At 43.5% G+C, this 16627-nt stretch overlaps 1 protein-coding gene across 1 annotated transcript; it reads left to right on the forward strand.

The window, feature by feature from the left end:
* The first annotated feature begins 3020 nt into the window (after nt 1-3020).
* Nucleotides 3021-16319, forward strand: LOC108645831. The gene is made up of 4 exons (XM_031897469.1): nt 3021-3133; nt 3500-3835; nt 5952-6164; nt 16024-16319. The coding sequence occupies exons 1-4, from the start codon at nt 3049-3051 to the stop codon at nt 16317-16319; spliced, it is 930 nt and encodes a 309-aa protein (XP_031753329.1). The 5' UTR covers nt 3021-3048.
* Nucleotides 16320-16627: the final 308 nt, after the last annotated feature.

Genomic DNA, 16627 nt, shown 5'->3' on the forward strand with positions numbered 1-16627 from the left:
CATTGACTGTCTCTTACAATAAACCCAGTTCTATTGTTCAACTGCAAGAACCTTCTGGCGTCCATTTTGCACTGCACAGCTACAGTGCTACACCCTAGCTACACTGGTCACTTCCATTTAGCGAAGGCCCATCCCGAAGGATTGAGTCGCATGTACCCCATGCTCTAAACCTATACTAGTCTGGGTTTGACTGTTTTACAACCAAATAGGGGTTACATATATATATATATATATAATTGTTCATTTATCTACCTAGCGAGGTTTGCTTTAATTGCTGCCAAATAACCTCATTAATAATTATTACCAGCACACTGACTAAGCAGGTATTGCTGCATCTGGCTGTGTGCCTATAATTACTGCATTTCACCACGTGTATCTGTGGATAATAGCGCGGCGCTGCTATGTTTGTTTATATTCCCAACATTTTCTTGTGCCCCCCTGGCCCAATGCCTGATTAATATAGAGAAATATGACCCCTTGGACCATTGGGGCATAAGGACTCACTGGCAATACAGCACCACACTCTATCCCAGTCTTTGCATTTTGTAGAGAAGAGCTGAGCATATAAGTGATTTCATATTTTCTGTTGGATTTCTTTCCTGCTCCCCGCACAGCTGGGCTGCCATCAGTTGCTACACTTTCAGCATCAAAAAGTTAAATGGATTGTCAGCTCTTGAGCCATTGTGTCCAGTTTAATTAAAGGTCACCTCCACTCCACATTCATTCATTTTTATCCCAAGGTGAATGGATTGTCAGCTCCTGTGCCACATACAACCTAACAGACTATAAGCTCATGTTAGTTTTCAGTTAAAATTATTTCTATGATCATTTTTTACTACCACTCCCACAGTTTATATATATATAATGGATTAATTACACACTATGGACATACAGGAGGCGGAGTTAGTCTCAGTGTAAGATACGTGAGGGGCTGATTGGTTCTTCAGTTCTGTTCAGAACTTTGTTCACTTATTCTGGAGCCTATTACATCCTGCCTGTGTTTTTTTTGTTTTTTTTTGAGTTTGGGCAGAAACCAGAGCACCCAGAGGAATCCACGTATACAAGCTTACATACCATATAACTACAAACAGGTGGCTTTTAAAGGGGTAGTAAACCTGCACTGCTCAACCAAATGTTACTCAGTAGGTTCTGAAGAAGAAGACTGAGGCATGATGGGAGCTGTAGTCCAGCAACAGTTTTCAGGGTTTTATTCTCAAAGCAATATTGCACAATAAAACTTGTCCCTAAACCTCCACAGCCAATGACTGCAATTTAATGCAAAAAATCCTCCAATGAGAATCCCAGCTGATGTGAGTAAATCCGGCTCCCTGTTCTCTGTTCCTGCAATTGGAGTTGGGAGCAATAAGCACAGTTTCCCAGCACTGAACAAGTCTGTCCCTTTATCCCCATGTCTGATTCCTGTGCCATATAATGACGGGAAAATGCCATCATTATCTCTATATGTAAGGTACCAGCAAGGGGCCTGACACAGTGCTGGGAATCAGCATTCTCATTGGTCACTTCTCTTGCATTTATAATGAAGTTTTTGGTCAGTGGAATTCTCATTGGAGAATTTTATTTCATCTATAATTATGTTCTTTGAAAATGTCTATAGATAACTAGGGGGCACAATGGGATAGGGTTATGGTTGGGTTTACAACCACTTTAAATGTGGGAGGTTGAGTAGGGGCACGATACACTGTGAGTTCTATGAAATGTAATGGATATAAGGGATATGGAGAGACCTATCTGGCATGAGAATTGCTCATAGACTGCCCTTTGGATGGAGAGTGCAGTGATGGACCCCTCTATTCCATTTATGCCCCGCTCTGTGCAGCATTGCTATAGAAGAAGACTTGAAAAAAGATGCAATGCATTGTGGGGGATGTCATTTCCTTTTTGCAGAGGGGAAGAGTCATTAGCAGCAGTTGCTCTTAGTAACTATAATGTGACCTCTGAACATTCAAACTGCTGAATTTTAAACAAATGAGTCAGGCAAATGGGGATGCAATTGGAGTGGGGGTCTGAGCACAGGAGCTGGAGCAAATTATTTGGCCAATACTTTACTTTCCCTTTAAAAGTTTATAGTACACAATGTGCCAGTAGATGGCAGTGCTGGTAAGAAATTCTGTCAAATACAAACTGTAAGGACAGAGAAACAATATAAAGAAGAGGCTCAGTGCAGTGAATACAAGAGAAGCCCCGTGTGTGGGTAATCGGCCGGATGAAATCAGTCGGGGGGGTCCATTAATTGAAAAGCATGGGCTGCTGGAAAGGTAGTGAAAGCAGTCTGGGGGGTTGTTTGGAAACAATCGGCTGCTGTAAGGGAGGGGAAAACTGAGTGTGGGACTAGGTGTAGGGGGAATTAAAAGGTAGCACACAGAGGGATCATAACTAACCTGGGATTTTATTCCCTAAGTCTTACCAAGTCAGTACAAGCATAAAAACACTGTGGTCTGCAAAGGAAAGGCAGAGAGGTGGCAATGGGGGCCCCATGTGGTGTTTGGGGGGCCCTGGAACTGTGTGGGGGCAACTGCTGGGAATCCACCTGGCAGGGATTCTGCTTTCTGGCCTTGGGGATAACCCAGGCAAAGCCCATTTTAATGGAGGGGCAAGCACTGAGGGGCTCACTGGCGCTGGTTGTGTTCCCTGTACCCCTACAGAAGCCCATATATGTCTACTGTGATAATTAGAGTTGGGCCTGGCTGTTTGCAACGGTGCAAAGTGTGTATTATTTATTTCATACATTTTTAATAAACTAATTATGTTGTCTGACTGGTTATTATGATAACAATCTTTTGCTAGGAGTTGGGGGTTTTGCTTTGAGTGACAGGAGGTCGATTACACGCTACAGACCTTATGGGAAATGTCAGATTTTAGGATTCTGCCCCACAGGCTGGTAACAAATCTTCAGCCAGTTGCTGGGGCTGCGGAGTCTCAGGTTAATCAGTCACAGCAGTAAGAATGAAAATGAAAGTTGTATCTGTGGCGGGAAATTCTAATCCAGTCCAAGGGAACATTTCTGGAGGGAAGACGTACGGTGCCATTATGCCCCTGCACAGGGTCCCACTGAGGGGGGAGTTTCCATTCCAGAAGGTTACGGTTATATTGCTGTGTCTGGCTCATACTGTAGGTAAGAAACATGGTCCTGATATCTCTATATAGTACCCACACCTGGCATTCTCCTGCACTTGTACTGTCAGCCATGTACTGTGAGACACGTGCTTCTCTCTAAATAGCCTATTTATGTGTCTTATCACCCCCTACTGTTATTATAAGGGATAATGTACCCCCTACTGTAAATGATAAGGATATTAGCAGTCACTGAGGGGTTCTGTGCCCCCCATATAAATGAACAAAGCTGCATGTATTATAAGGGATACTGTACCCAGCAAATGCTGGACTTCATACATCCTAGTATAAAGGTAAATAGTAATAAATGCCCAGTAATAAACCCTCTAATATTGTTCTCACTAAATAACTGCTATGTTTCTTTCAGTAACTGAGCCTGGGGTAAAATGCAAGCTCCTAGGGCCTCCCGTTATAGGGGGCAATGCTACACTGAGGTGCCACCTCCCAGGATCCTTTGAGGTTCTGCAGGTAACCTGGCAAAGGAGCAAAGATGGCTTCCGAGAAAAGATTGCTACCTACAGCAAAAGGTATGGGGTTAATGTACTGAGCCCCTTTACCAAACGTGTAGAGGTCAACACAGACCCAAAAAAGTCATCCATGAAGGTTTCTGCACTGACAGAGGAGGATGAAGCCTGTTATATTTGTGTCTTCAATGTCTATCAGCACGGAGCCTACACTGGGCAAGTCTGTCTCCCTGCCCTGGGTAAGTTTAAATATAAAGTCTAAGATAAAGAAGAAAAAAATAACCCCTTAATTAGAAAACACTTTTAACAATAGCTTCCCACTGTTTGATTCAACTCAAAATACCATTTAGGAATTCATTAATTGATTCAGTAAAGTGATTTGTGCTAAATAAATAAGAAAAGTGCAATTATTTGAAGGTTTTAGCTTTTTCAATACTGTCACTTAAAAAGCCTTTTCTAAAAAAAAAAACAATTCAATTCAACAGAGGGCAAGTGCTATAACTTTGTATTCTCACAGTTTCTCTTCAAAACCATCAATTGGTGACTGAATAAATTAGATAAAAATGTGCAAATTTTTGAAAGTGCCAATTTTTATAATCTCATTTAAAAAATACCTTTAGAAATCATCCAGTCAAATGCAAGTGCTATTCCTTCAAAACCATTAGAAAAGTGCTAGTGCCACAAATTCAAATATCACCATATATATACAGTATATATATAGTTTTCTTATTAAAAGGTCAAATATTAATAAATTACTATTGAATCAATGAATTAACAAACTATCTGCCAAATTATTGATTGATAATTCACCTTAATTTGGTGTATATAGAGAGAAAAGAAAGATTCAAGAGGTGTGGAGATATCCCAATTGTATTTAACTATCTCAGTTTTTGCTGACTAGTTAAAGGGTTACCACAAAGCACTGTTTGTCACTGGGTGACTTTAACTCAAGGTTAGAAAAAGTGGGCACCCCCACCAACCACCAATCACAATTCACCTATTGACTTTTATTGGTTTAAACTGCTGCCGTTCTGTAACTATTAATCCTAGGGCCCCTAATCTTCGCAGAGTAAGTCACTGGGTTAGCCACCAACAGATCAGATTTCATTCCGTGACTTCACGTTTTTCAAACCAACATGAAGTTTGTTCTCAAACTTCTCTTTCGAGTTTATTTTTTGTAGTTTTTCAATTATTTAGCTTTTAGCTTAGCAGCTATCAGGTTGCTAGGGTCTTGTTTGCTTTAGCAACCAGGCAGAAGTGTGTATGAGAGACTGGAATATGAATAGAAGAGGGACTAAATAAAAAGGTAAGGAATATAAAGTAACAATAATAATAACTAGAGAGGTACATTTCCTGAAGAAAATGTGAGTGGTGCTTGCCGTGGCAAAACTCGTGCCCCAATATTACAATGTTTCCTTCAGTTTGGTTAATTGCCCCCTGCTGGGGCAATTAACTGGCCACCCCTCAGAAAGGTCATAGCACCCCATTCCCGAATAAGCCGCATGGTTTGACACCTCATTCATGGGTCTACGACAAACGGTGCGGGACTCAAAGTTGGTCTCAATGTTAAGTCTATGGGCGGATAATTGCCCCCTGCTGGGGCAATTAACCGCCCACCCTTCAGAAAAGGCATAGCACCCCATTCCCGAATAGGCCGCACGGTTTGGCACCTCATTCATGGGTCTACGACAAACTAGTTATTTGGCAAAATCCCCATTATAAGTCAATGTGGCAAATTTGGGGACCTCTCTTGCCCCGGGGGTAAAACTTATACCTTTGTGCAGGGTATCTTCTGACACAGGTTGCAAACCTCTTCAAATGTGGTAAATTTCACGTTTCTAAAAAATTCCCTCTCTGCGCTACAATCCGTCAAAGTTGGCCTTAATGTTAAGTCTATGGGATTTTTGGGCTGGTTAATTGCCCCCTGTGGGGGCAATTAACCGCCAACCCCTTAGAAAAGACATAACACCCCATTCCCGAATAGGCCGCACGATTTGACACCTCACTCATGGGTCTACGACAAACGGTGCGGGACAAGTTCCGTGCCGAACTTTTGTACGGAAGAATAATAATAAGCCTGTGAGATAATAGTAGTGATGCTTTGCTTCGCAAGCACCACTAAAAATGTAGCCTCAAGAGAAAAAGTTTTTTGGCTGCCGGGGTCAGTGACCCCCATGTGAAAGCTGGAAAGATGTAGACAAAGAATGCAAATAATTATAAAAAAATAAATAATGAAGGTGCATTGCAAAGTTACTAGGAATAAGGAAAGACTATGGAGGTTGGGGTTGCGATAGGACAGGGCTCTGAACATGATTCCAGATGAACCAATAATAATGACTTTTTCCTTTGCTTCAGTTTCAAACAATGAATTTATTTGCTCTGCTGATGGGTCTCAAGAGCATATCCCCAAAATAACCCTGAATCCCCCCAAAACCAACACTGACCCTACACTACAGTCAGAAGGTGGAATAATAAGGGCCATACGGAAAGGCACCCTTAGAGAAAGAGAGAATCTGACCTGTACTTTCCAGCTGCTCAGGATGGGCCGGCAGAAACAGGATATTACAGGTAAATTAACTTTTATTCTATACAAGACTTTTGTTTTAGTACAGATATGGGATCCTTTATCTGGAAAGGCCATCTTCCATAGACTGCATTATAAGCAAATATTTCTAATTTTTAAAACTGATTCCCTTTTCTCTGTAATAATAAAACAGTACCTGTACTTGATCCCAACTAAGATATAATTACCCCTTATTGGGGGCAGAACAGCCCTATTGGGTTTATTTAATGGTTAAATGATTCCCTTTTCTCTGTAATAATAAAACAGTACCTGTACTTGATCCCAACTAAGATATAATTACCCCTTATTGGGGCAGAACAGTCCTATTGGGTTTATTTAATGGTTAAATGATTCCCTTTTCTCTGTAATAATAAAACAGTACCTGTACTTGATCCCAACTAAGATATAATTACCCCTTATTGGGGCAGAACAGCCCTATTGGGTTTATTTAATGGTTAAATGATTCCCTTTTCTCTGTAATAATAAAACAGTACCTGTACTTGATCCCAACTAAGATATAATTACCCCTTATTGGGGCAGAACAGTCCTATTGGGTTTATTTAATGGTTAAATGATTCCCTTTTCTCTGTAATAATAAAACAGTACCTGTACTTGATCCCAACTAAGATATAATTACCCCTTATTGGGGGCAGAACAGCCCTATTGGGTTTATTTAATGGTTAAATGATTCCCTTTTCTCTGTAATAATAAAACAGTACCTGTACTTGATCCCAACTAAGATATAATTACCCCTTATTGGGGGCAGAACAGCCCTATTGGGTTTATTTATTATTTAAATGATTTTTTTTTATAGACTTTTGGTCTGGAGATCTAAATTATGGAAAAAAACCCTTATCCAGAAAATTCCAGGTCCTGAGAATTCTGGATAACGGGTCTCATACCTGTACTTTTACATTATTTTATGGGAAATAAACTGATAAATATGTGTATGTAAATGTGTAATGTTATTATGTAAGAGGAACAACAAAATATTAGGCTAATGCCAGACGTGGCGTCACTTGCTGAAAATAGCGCCATTCGCCTCCTACCTGTGCCTGCACCCCAATGAATGAAATACGCTCAGGTGCAGGCACATGTAGCCGATATCCGCCGAAGATATGAAGTCTCGTGTTTTTTGGTGGATATCGGCTACATGTGGCTGCACCTGAGCGTATTTCATTCATTGGGGTGCAGGCACAGGTAGGAGGCGAATGGCGCTATTTTCGGCTTGCTGAAAATATACGCCAAACCCCACGTCTGGCATTAGCCTTAGTGCACTTCTCTTTTGGATTATGTTCCAGCTGTAACATCCTGCCTGAAATTGAACCAGTGACCTGCAGGCTGATGTACAGTATCTTTACCACTGCTCTATATGAGCAGACAGCGAAGGTTCTGGTTGCCTGCTAAGGTAACCCTTGTATATTCATGCAGTGTTAGTTACACCTGTTGGTAATCTGGTCACAGGTGCTCTGTGTTAACAACCAACCTGCCTATATAACCCTCTGCTCTGCACTCAGTTATTGCCTGTTATAGGTCTTCCTAGCAAAGTTTCTGGGTGTGCTTCTGTTCTGTGTTTTTGGTTCTGACCCGTGCCTGTATCTGACTTCGAGTGAACTCCACCTGGACTGACCCCTTGCCTGTTTGACTTCTCTTCTGGATCCTGATTTTGTACTGCACTGACCTGGCCTGCCGACTCTAGTAATCTCCTCCAGTCCTTTTCAAACAATCTGGTTCCCTTGCTTGCCCAGAACCTTTGCCCTGATCCTCTCACTTTAAGACCTGGTGGCACCTGAGTAGCTGAGGGCTCCACCCGAAGTGAAAGGTGTTTGTTATAGGCAGAAGTGTGAGCTGTGACCGGGACCTTGGCAATTCTTCTTGGTTTTGGGTTAACGATCGTGACACCAGCACTCTATTGCTTCTCAATTTATTAACTGTTTGACTGCCTTTCTTTCCATCCTAGTCCCACCCACTTCTTGACTTACTGGTTCCCTGCAACTCCCCCAACTCAAACCACTTTACTCTTCCCTTTTCCAATAAAAGTTTCTTGTTTCAGCTGCATCGGCTTCAGGCAGGACATTGGGAAATGGGCTGTAACAGAACCTTTCATTTTCCTTTAGAAAAACATAATGATCTGGATAATGAGTCTGAAGAAATTGTCTCTATAAACTGTTCTGCATCTGGGAAAACGAAACCTTATATAACGTGGGAGTATGAAGGGAAACCCATCAGTACAGAATATAAAGAAAAAGTAATTGGTGATATCACAACAGTCAGAAGTACTCACTGGTACTCACAGGCCTGGCTATTGGCACAAGATAAGCCAATCATGTGTCATATTACAACCACACCCCCTGACCTAGGTGAGTTCTGTACCTATTTTATATATATAATATACAGTTTGGTAATTTCCCTATGGGACCAAACTGTAAATTATATCCTTATAAACAATGAGTAGTGATGTGATCAGTTATAGTCGGAGCTTAGTGATGTAATTTCTGTCACATGACTTACTGAAACTTGTATATTATAATAGATGAAGTACCCCTATTGTAAAATATGAAGATATTAGAAGTCACCTCGGATTTCCATTACCTGTATAAAAGCACTTAGCCTATGCCCTCGTGCTTTTATATGGTCATGGAACTCCTTGTGACTTATAATATCCTTATATTTTACAATAGGGGGTACTTTATTCACTATATAATTTCATCTTTCTCAAGATTGAAGGTGTATATTAGTCACAATAATGGTGCTTGGGTACTTGGGCCACACTGCAGAGACACAATTAATTTTCCTAGTTATGGTAAAGAGTAATTTTTACTTTGGTCAGTAGTGGGCAGAAACCACTAGAACTGGCTATGACTAAGGTCCACTGGGAAGTATTTATTATAGGGGAGGGCCTGGGCTGTGGAACATATATATACATGGCTATTGAGCAAGAGGAAGAGCCTCTTTGATCTGATTAAGATCTCTAATGCACCTCAGGAGGCACTTGGTAAGGGGAGCAGTTGGTCCCTATAGTTATAGCTACTGTATATCTGTCAGTTTAGTCAAGTTAAATCTCTCCTCGGGCAGTTAAGCTAGTTAGCAGGGGCAGCTGATGCCACTAGGAGGAGGTTAGATAGGCAGTGACCCCAGTGAAATTGTTGCTCTTCAGGAAATCTGTTACAGTTATTGTTTACACCATAAGTTTCAAACCTGTAAAAATGGATCAAGACCCCAACTTTCCTATACACAGCAGTATCATTATGTTGGGCTGAAAAACCCCACAGACTGTTCTTTGGCCTCAGCTTATACTTCAAACTCTTGTTATTCTTAGCGCCCCCCATTTTTTAAACGCTACTCCTCCTACAGTTTTAGGGGTACCTAAGGGCCCCAGGGGCCCCAAACGTTTCACAATTGGTTACTGGGGGACTGCAGTTTTAGGTTTGGAAAAAGTAGACGGAGCCACCAACAGTTAATCAGATTTTACCTATAGATTATTCAACCTGCTGCCATTCTCACAGTATTAACACCAGGAACCAAACTCTTCACAGTTGGTCACTAGGGGACTGCAGTTTTAGGTTTTAAATAGCGGGTGGAGACACCAACAACCATCAAATTTTGCCTATTGAATTTTATTCGTTTAATGCCAGGGTTCTCAAACTTTGCACAATTTGTCACTGGGTGACTACGTCCCAAGTTTGGTAAATGGGCGCGGCCAACAACAGCCAATCAGATTTCACCTCTAGACTTTCATTGGTTTAAATTTAAACTGCTTTAAATATTAATACTAAGGTCCCAAAACCTTGCAGAGTTTAGTTAATTAGGCATTTAGTCATCAGATAACTGCAGTTCAAGCTTAGAATTAGAAAGGGACCAGATAGCTGGTAAGCAGAAAGCTAAATAACTGAAAAACTACAAAAAAAAACTAGAAAGGGAAGTTTGAGAACAAACGTCATGTTGGGTTGAAAAACGTGAAGTCACTAATTAAAATCTGATCTGTTGTTGGCTCCGCCCACTTTCTCTAACCTTGTACCCACAGTTATAGAGTAAAAACCACTGTGCAAAGTTTGGGGCCCTGGTTTTAATAGTGTCTGAATGGCAGCAACTTAAATTTCCCCATTGAAAGTCAAAGAGTGACATCTGATTGGCTGTTGGTGGCTCTGCCCACTTTTTCTAACCTGGAACTGCAGTTACCCAGTGACTTACTCTGCAGAGTTTAGGTACCCTAGGATTAATAGTTAAAGAACGGCAGCAGTTTAAATTTAAACCAATAAAAGTCAATAGGTGAATTGTGATTGGTGGTTGGTGGCTCCGCCCCCTTTTTCTAACCTTGACTCAAAGTCACCCAGTGACAAACAGTGGGCACCCTGGCATAAATAGTGTGAGAATGCCAGCATTTTATATTTAAGCCAATGAAATTCAATTTTGATGAAATCTGATTGGGTGTTAGTGGCCCAACCCACTTTTCCTATTTTTGAATTGCAATTCCCCAGTGACCAAAGTTTGGGGACTCGGGCATAAAAATTGTGGGTCTGACAGCATTTTACACTTTACCATTGAAAGTAAATAGGTGAAATGCGATTGGCTGTTGGTGGCTCCGCCCACTTTTCCCAACTTTGAACCGCAAATATCCAGTGACTAACTTTGGAAAGTTTAACTTTTTTCTAACCCTGAATATGTGGTCAGTCAATGACTGACTGTGCAAAGTTTGGGAACCCTGACATAAATAGTGTAAAAAAGGCAGCATTTTAAATTTAAACCCAAAAAATTCAATAGGATGTTGGTGGCTCCACCGACTTTTTAAAACCTAAAAATGCAGTCTCCTAGTGACCCTGGTGTTAATACTGTGAGAATGGCAGCAGGTTGAATTGCCCCTTTAAAAATCAATAGGTAAAATCTGATTGGCTGTTGGTGGCTCCACCCACTTTTTCTGAACCGCAGTTACCTGGTGCCTAACCCTGCAAAGTTTGGGGACCCCAGTATAAATAGTGTGAGACTGGCAGCAGGTTGGATTTCCGCCAAGTCAATAGGTAAAATCTGATTGGCTGTTCACAGCTCCGCCCACTTTTGGGCATCCAACAATCATTATATTTTCATTCAGGCTGAGCCCATGACTGTGTGATTCAAGTTTGGGGGGTGTAGCCTCAAAGCTGCAGTTTCAATTTCCCCATTAAAGTCAATGGGTGAAATTTGATTGGCTGTTGTTGGCCCCTCCCACTTTGGGGTCATCCAACAAATGTTGCTGTTTCATTCGGGGTGACCCCATTATTATGTTATTCAAGTTTGGGGGGTGCAGCTTCAAAGCTGTAAGTGGGGCAGCAGTTTGAAAATCTTCCCTGTCAAAGTCAATGGGGAAAATTGGGGGGTTCGGAGCGGCGCCACAAAAAGACGGGGGGCGGGATCACTTAGAAAAGCACAAGCAGCCTGCTCTGCTATAGGGCGTAGAAGTGTGGGGAGTTTGGGTGTTGTACCCCTAAAACTGTAGGAGGAGTAGCGTTTAGAAAATGGGGGGCGCTAAGAATAAGAAGATGATAAAGCAGAAGAATAAATTGAAGAACAGTATGTTGGGTTTTTGAACCCAACATAATAAGTGGGTGGAGCTACCAACAGCCAATCAGATTGTTGACTTTCAATTGGAAAATTCAACCTGCTGCCATTCTCACAGTATTAACACCAGGGTCATTAGGGGACTGCATTTTTAGGTTAGAAAAAGTTGGTTGAGCCACCAACAGCCAATCAGATTTCATCTATTGAATTCTATTGGTTTAATGCCAGGGTGACTACCTATTCAAGGTTAGAAAAAGTGGGCAGAGACACAAACAAAAAAAATTGATTTCAGTGGGGAAATTTTAACTGCTGCCATTCTCACACGCTTAATGCCAGGGTCTCCAAACTTTTCACAGTTTGTCACTGTGGGACTAAGGTTAAAGTTTAGGAAATGTGGGCGGAGCCACCAACAGCCAATCCATTTCCACCCATTAAATTTAATTGGTTTATATTTAAACTGATGCCATTATTTAAGTATTAATTCCAGGGTTGTTAATTTTGTAAAGTTAGTCGCTGAGTATTTGTGGTTCAAAGTTAGAAAAAGTGGGTGGAGCCACCAACAGCCAGACACTTTTGTCCATGTAATTATATGCTGACAAATTTGCTAATTTTTTTTTTTTTCCATTAGGCAAACAAATGGCTCATACACATGGAAACCCTTATGTTCATTTAGCCACAGTAATTGGTGCAGTTGGTGTAGTTGGTGCAGTTGCAGTCATTGTGCTTTGCCCCGTGTGTGTCATTTCCTGGAAAAGAAAAGCTTGCCCGTAAGTAACAGATATCTGAGAAACCTTTGCACATACATTCATCATTTCTATCCTTCTAGTTTTTGAAATATTTCATGCTACAGTATATAAGTGAGCTCTCCTGGCCTAATATTTGTCCTGCTGCAAACAATTTAGCCATTGGTGACCATTGCTAGGGGCCTGGTTTTGACTTCTAAAACAATGGAGAAGAAGACAAGTCTCCTCTAGGTCCGTTAATCCAACTGGCTTCATTGCTATGTTGTTTCAGGAGTCTGACCCAGCAGTGCAGAGAATATAAACAGACAGATACTGCTTTCAAAAGCAATTGTATTTCCAAATACCTTTAAAACCACAGACAATATTTAATGAATGTGTAAGGAGGTAGTGCTGGGCAGGGTCGGACTGGGGGGTGAAAGGCAAGGTACCCTGGGGGGCCCTGCAGGTGCCCGCACCGCCCCCCCCCCCATAGGAGCCCCCCTAACCTCCCTCACAGGGCCCTCCAAGCGACATCCTCCCCTGAGTGTGTAAATTTAAAGCGTCAGGGGAGGAGCGGTCAGGCAGGGGGAGCGCAGGTAAGGGATGGGTCTGGGCCGCCGATTTTTCCAGCCCCCCAGCCCTTCTGGGAGTTCCTCACACAGGCAGGCAGCACCCCCAGCCCTTCTGGGAGTTCCTCACACAGACAGGCAGCACCCCCAGCCCTTCTGGGAGTTCCTCACACAGACAGGCAGCCCCCCAGCCCCTCTGGGAGTTCCTCACACAGACAGGCAGCCCCCCAGCCCCTCTGGGAGTTCCTCACACAGACAGGCAGCACCCCCAGCCCTTCTGGGAGTTCCTCACACAGGCAGGCAGCACCCCCAGCCCTTCTGGGAGTTCCTCACACAGACAGGCAGCCCCCCAGCCCCTCTGGGAGTTCCTCACACAGGCAGGCAGCACCCCCAGCCCTTCTGGGAGTTCCTCACACAGACAGGCAGCCCCCCAGCCCTTCTGGGAGTTCCTCACACAGACAGGCAGCCCCCCAGCCCTTCTGGGAGTTCCTCACACAGACAGGCAGCCCCCCAGCCCCTCTGGGAGTTCCTCACACAGACAGGCAGCCCCCCAGCCCCTCTGGGAGTTCCTCACACAGACAGGCAGCCCCCCCAGCCCTTCTGGGAGTTCCTCACACAGACAGGCAGCCCCCCAGCCCCTCTGGGAGTTCCTCACACAGACAGGCAGCCCCCCAGCCCTTCTGGGAGTTCCTCACACAGACAGGCAGCCCCCCAGCCCCTCTGGGAGTTCCTCACACAGACAGGCAGCCCCCCCAGCCCCTCTGGGAGTTCCTCACACAGACAGGCAGCCCCCCCGACCCCTCTGGGAGTTCCTTACACAGACAGGCAACCCCCCAGCCCCTCTGGGAGTTCCATACACAGACAGGCAGCCCCCCAGCCCCTCTCGGAGTTCCTCACACAGACAGGCAGCCCCCCCGACCCCTCTGGGAGTTCCTTACACAGACAGGCAGCCCCCCAGCCCCTCTGGGAGTTCCATACACAGACAGGCAGCCCCCCAGCCCCTCTCGGAGTTCCTCACACAGACAGGCAGCCCCCCAGCCCCTCTTGGAGTTCCTTACACAGGCAGGCAGCCCCCCAGCCCCTCTGGGAGTTCCTTACACAGGCAGCCCCCCAGCCCCTCTGGGAGTTCCTTACACAGGCAGCCCCCCAGCCCCTCTGGGAGTTCCTTACACAGGCAGGCAGCTTTCCAGCCCTGTGCCCCACTCTGAGAATGAACCAGTCTTAATCACCAATCACCTCCCTAACTCAATACCCTTTTATTTGCTGCTCACCTGCAGCCCAATCAGGCAGCTACTTACAGCTGGCCAAATCAAAATGCTAAACTGGCGTATGGAATGGAGGACCTACCCTATTAACCCTCCATTTACTCCAGGACTCACCTATCCAGCTTTTCCAATGCCGCTTGCATGAAAAACAACATTAGCTGCTGCAGAACCAGGCATTTTCCCTGGTACTACATGTAACCCACCTTTAACAATGGTGGAACATACACCAAACTGTTATTACTGCTTGGATCTCTCACAATATATATATATATATATATATATATATATATATATATATATATATATATATATATATATATATAATCAATTAAATAACTGTACACAAATGTTCAATTCCAGTGTAGCCATTCTGCTAACATGGCTATTAAATAACTGTACAAAGTATAATTCTGTGTATAATCATATTGCTGGGACTTGTAATTCTATTAATCTTCAGCACTGAAACAGTTAATTGCTGAAGACTTTGCTGGGCTTGCAGGAAGAAGGAAGATTCCTCCCACCAATAGGAGAGCAGCTTTCAGACTGAGGAGTTTGTAGCCAGTGAGAGAAAGACTTACTTCAGGGAGAGGAGAACTTTCTGGAGCTGTGAGGGGGAGGGCTGGAAGGAGAGAAACGCAGGGGTGTATCCAAGGCAGAGCATGCACAGAGCTGGGCAGTATGGAAGGTGGAATCCCTTTTCTCCAGAGTGACCAGTGACTGACTGCTCTCTGAAGAGGTGTTTTACAGACCACTCCACATGGTAACTGCTTCTTCTGCCTAATACCTGGAGAAACTCTTTATTACTGCAGTGTGAAGGAAGCTGAGACAGCAGTGATCGGCTGATAGTGGATCCAGTCTATTGGTATGCTTTATCCTCTGCCTATATTGCAGCCCCTGCACACTCACAGGCCCAGTTTTCAGTGAGTGATTCCTGTGGATAACCAGTACTGTTTTATGTGCCTTGTGGATTACAAGTACTAATATATATGAGCTCCAACTGCCGGCCTTGCTGCTTATACTAACACTGGCCAGTGTTCAGGGAACTTGACTTAAACATAATCTTAATCTGAGTTGATTATATCAGTCTGTTTATATAAGTCTGTTATCTAAAGTGCATTCAACAATTCATTGTCATTTTCTATTCACTGTTTGCTATTGCATTGCTGATGTAACTTTGTGTTCAGATGCTACAACCTATTTGTTGGCACATATCGCTAGTAGAGAGATTGTTCAATTTATCTTTGTTAATGGGTCTCCGGATCCAATAAAAGTGCTTAGCATTATACTGCTGGTTTATGTGTATCACTGGGGGTTGTGGGTGTCACCAAAGGTGGTCGAGAGCAGGACCCATATAACACAGCTACACCTACGGGTGCGCTACACTTGGGGGCTCGTCCGGGATCCTTGCTCCGCCCAAATCTCCGCCCCTATTTCCCTAGAGTAAGTGTTAAAGTGATACAGAAGGCAAAATGAACCCAGAAGCAGCTGCAAAGTGGTGTAAACAGCACAATGCTCAGCCGGAACAGTGCTTAGTTTTCACGTTGCCAGATACTAAATGGACTGATGTACAACTACGTAAAGTAGCTGAGTCCTTACCAGTGGTTGGCCGTGGATTTGTATTAGACAGCATCATGGATACTGCTGAACACAAGACTCTAGCTTTATTAGAATAGAGAAATCCCTTGGTGCGTGAGCAAATACCTCAGAGTGTGTCAGGTCCAGGAGAAAATGTAGTCCATGTGATATTCCCTGAAAGATGCACTACTTCACCGACAGAAGAAATACCTGGGGACACTGCATCACCTTCTACAACAGAGGTTGAAGTCTCACTACCCAGTAATGCCATAGGACCAGAAGTTCTGAATGCTTTGGGAAGTCTTGTAGAAAAATGCCTGAAGCCCACACAGCCATTTACTGGATTTGGGTACCGCAAATTACGTTTCTTTTCCGGCAAGCAACCCACCCCTCAGGGAGAGGAAGATTTTGAATCATGGATGGATCAGGCTTCACAGGCCGTAGAAGAATGGGACATCCCAGAAACCCAAAAAAAACAAAGAATAGCTGAAAGTTAAAAAGGATTAGCTGCTGACACCATACGCAACTTAAAGATGAGCAAGTATGATTGCACGGCTAAAGACTATTTAGAAGTGCTGCATGATGTGTTCGGGAGAACAGAGAAGGCGTCTGACCTCCTGTACCAGTTTGAGCATACATACCAAGAGGTTGGTGAAAAATTATCTGATTATATTAATCGCTTAGACAAAATACTCCACCAGATCATCCTAAAGAAGGGAGTGGACCCAAAAGTAGCTGATCAGGTGCGGATTGGTCAGATTTTGCAAGGAGCTCAAGCTATGGATCCCATCATGTGGAAACTGAG

The sequence above is a fragment of the Xenopus tropicalis genome, chromosome 2 (genome assembly GCF_000004195.4).
Source record: "Xenopus tropicalis strain Nigerian chromosome 2, UCB_Xtro_10.0, whole genome shotgun sequence".
Classification (NCBI taxonomy): domain Eukaryota; kingdom Metazoa; phylum Chordata; class Amphibia; order Anura; family Pipidae; genus Xenopus; species Xenopus tropicalis.

Bases quoted from the DNA above. Each gene is read 5' to 3' on its own strand.
- LOC108645831 (XM_031897469.1), top strand. From the start codon at position 3,049: ATGCCCCTGCACAGGGTCCCACTGAGGGGGGAGTTTCCATTCCAGAAG. The intron at 3,134-3,499 runs GTAAGAAACATG...TGTTTCTTTCAG, and splicing joins GTGTCTGGCTCATACTGTAG to TAACTGAGCCTGGGGTAAAA. The intron at 3,836-5,951 runs GTAAGTTTAAAT...CCTTTGCTTCAG, and splicing joins AGTCTGTCTCCCTGCCCTGG to TTTCAAACAATGAATTTATT.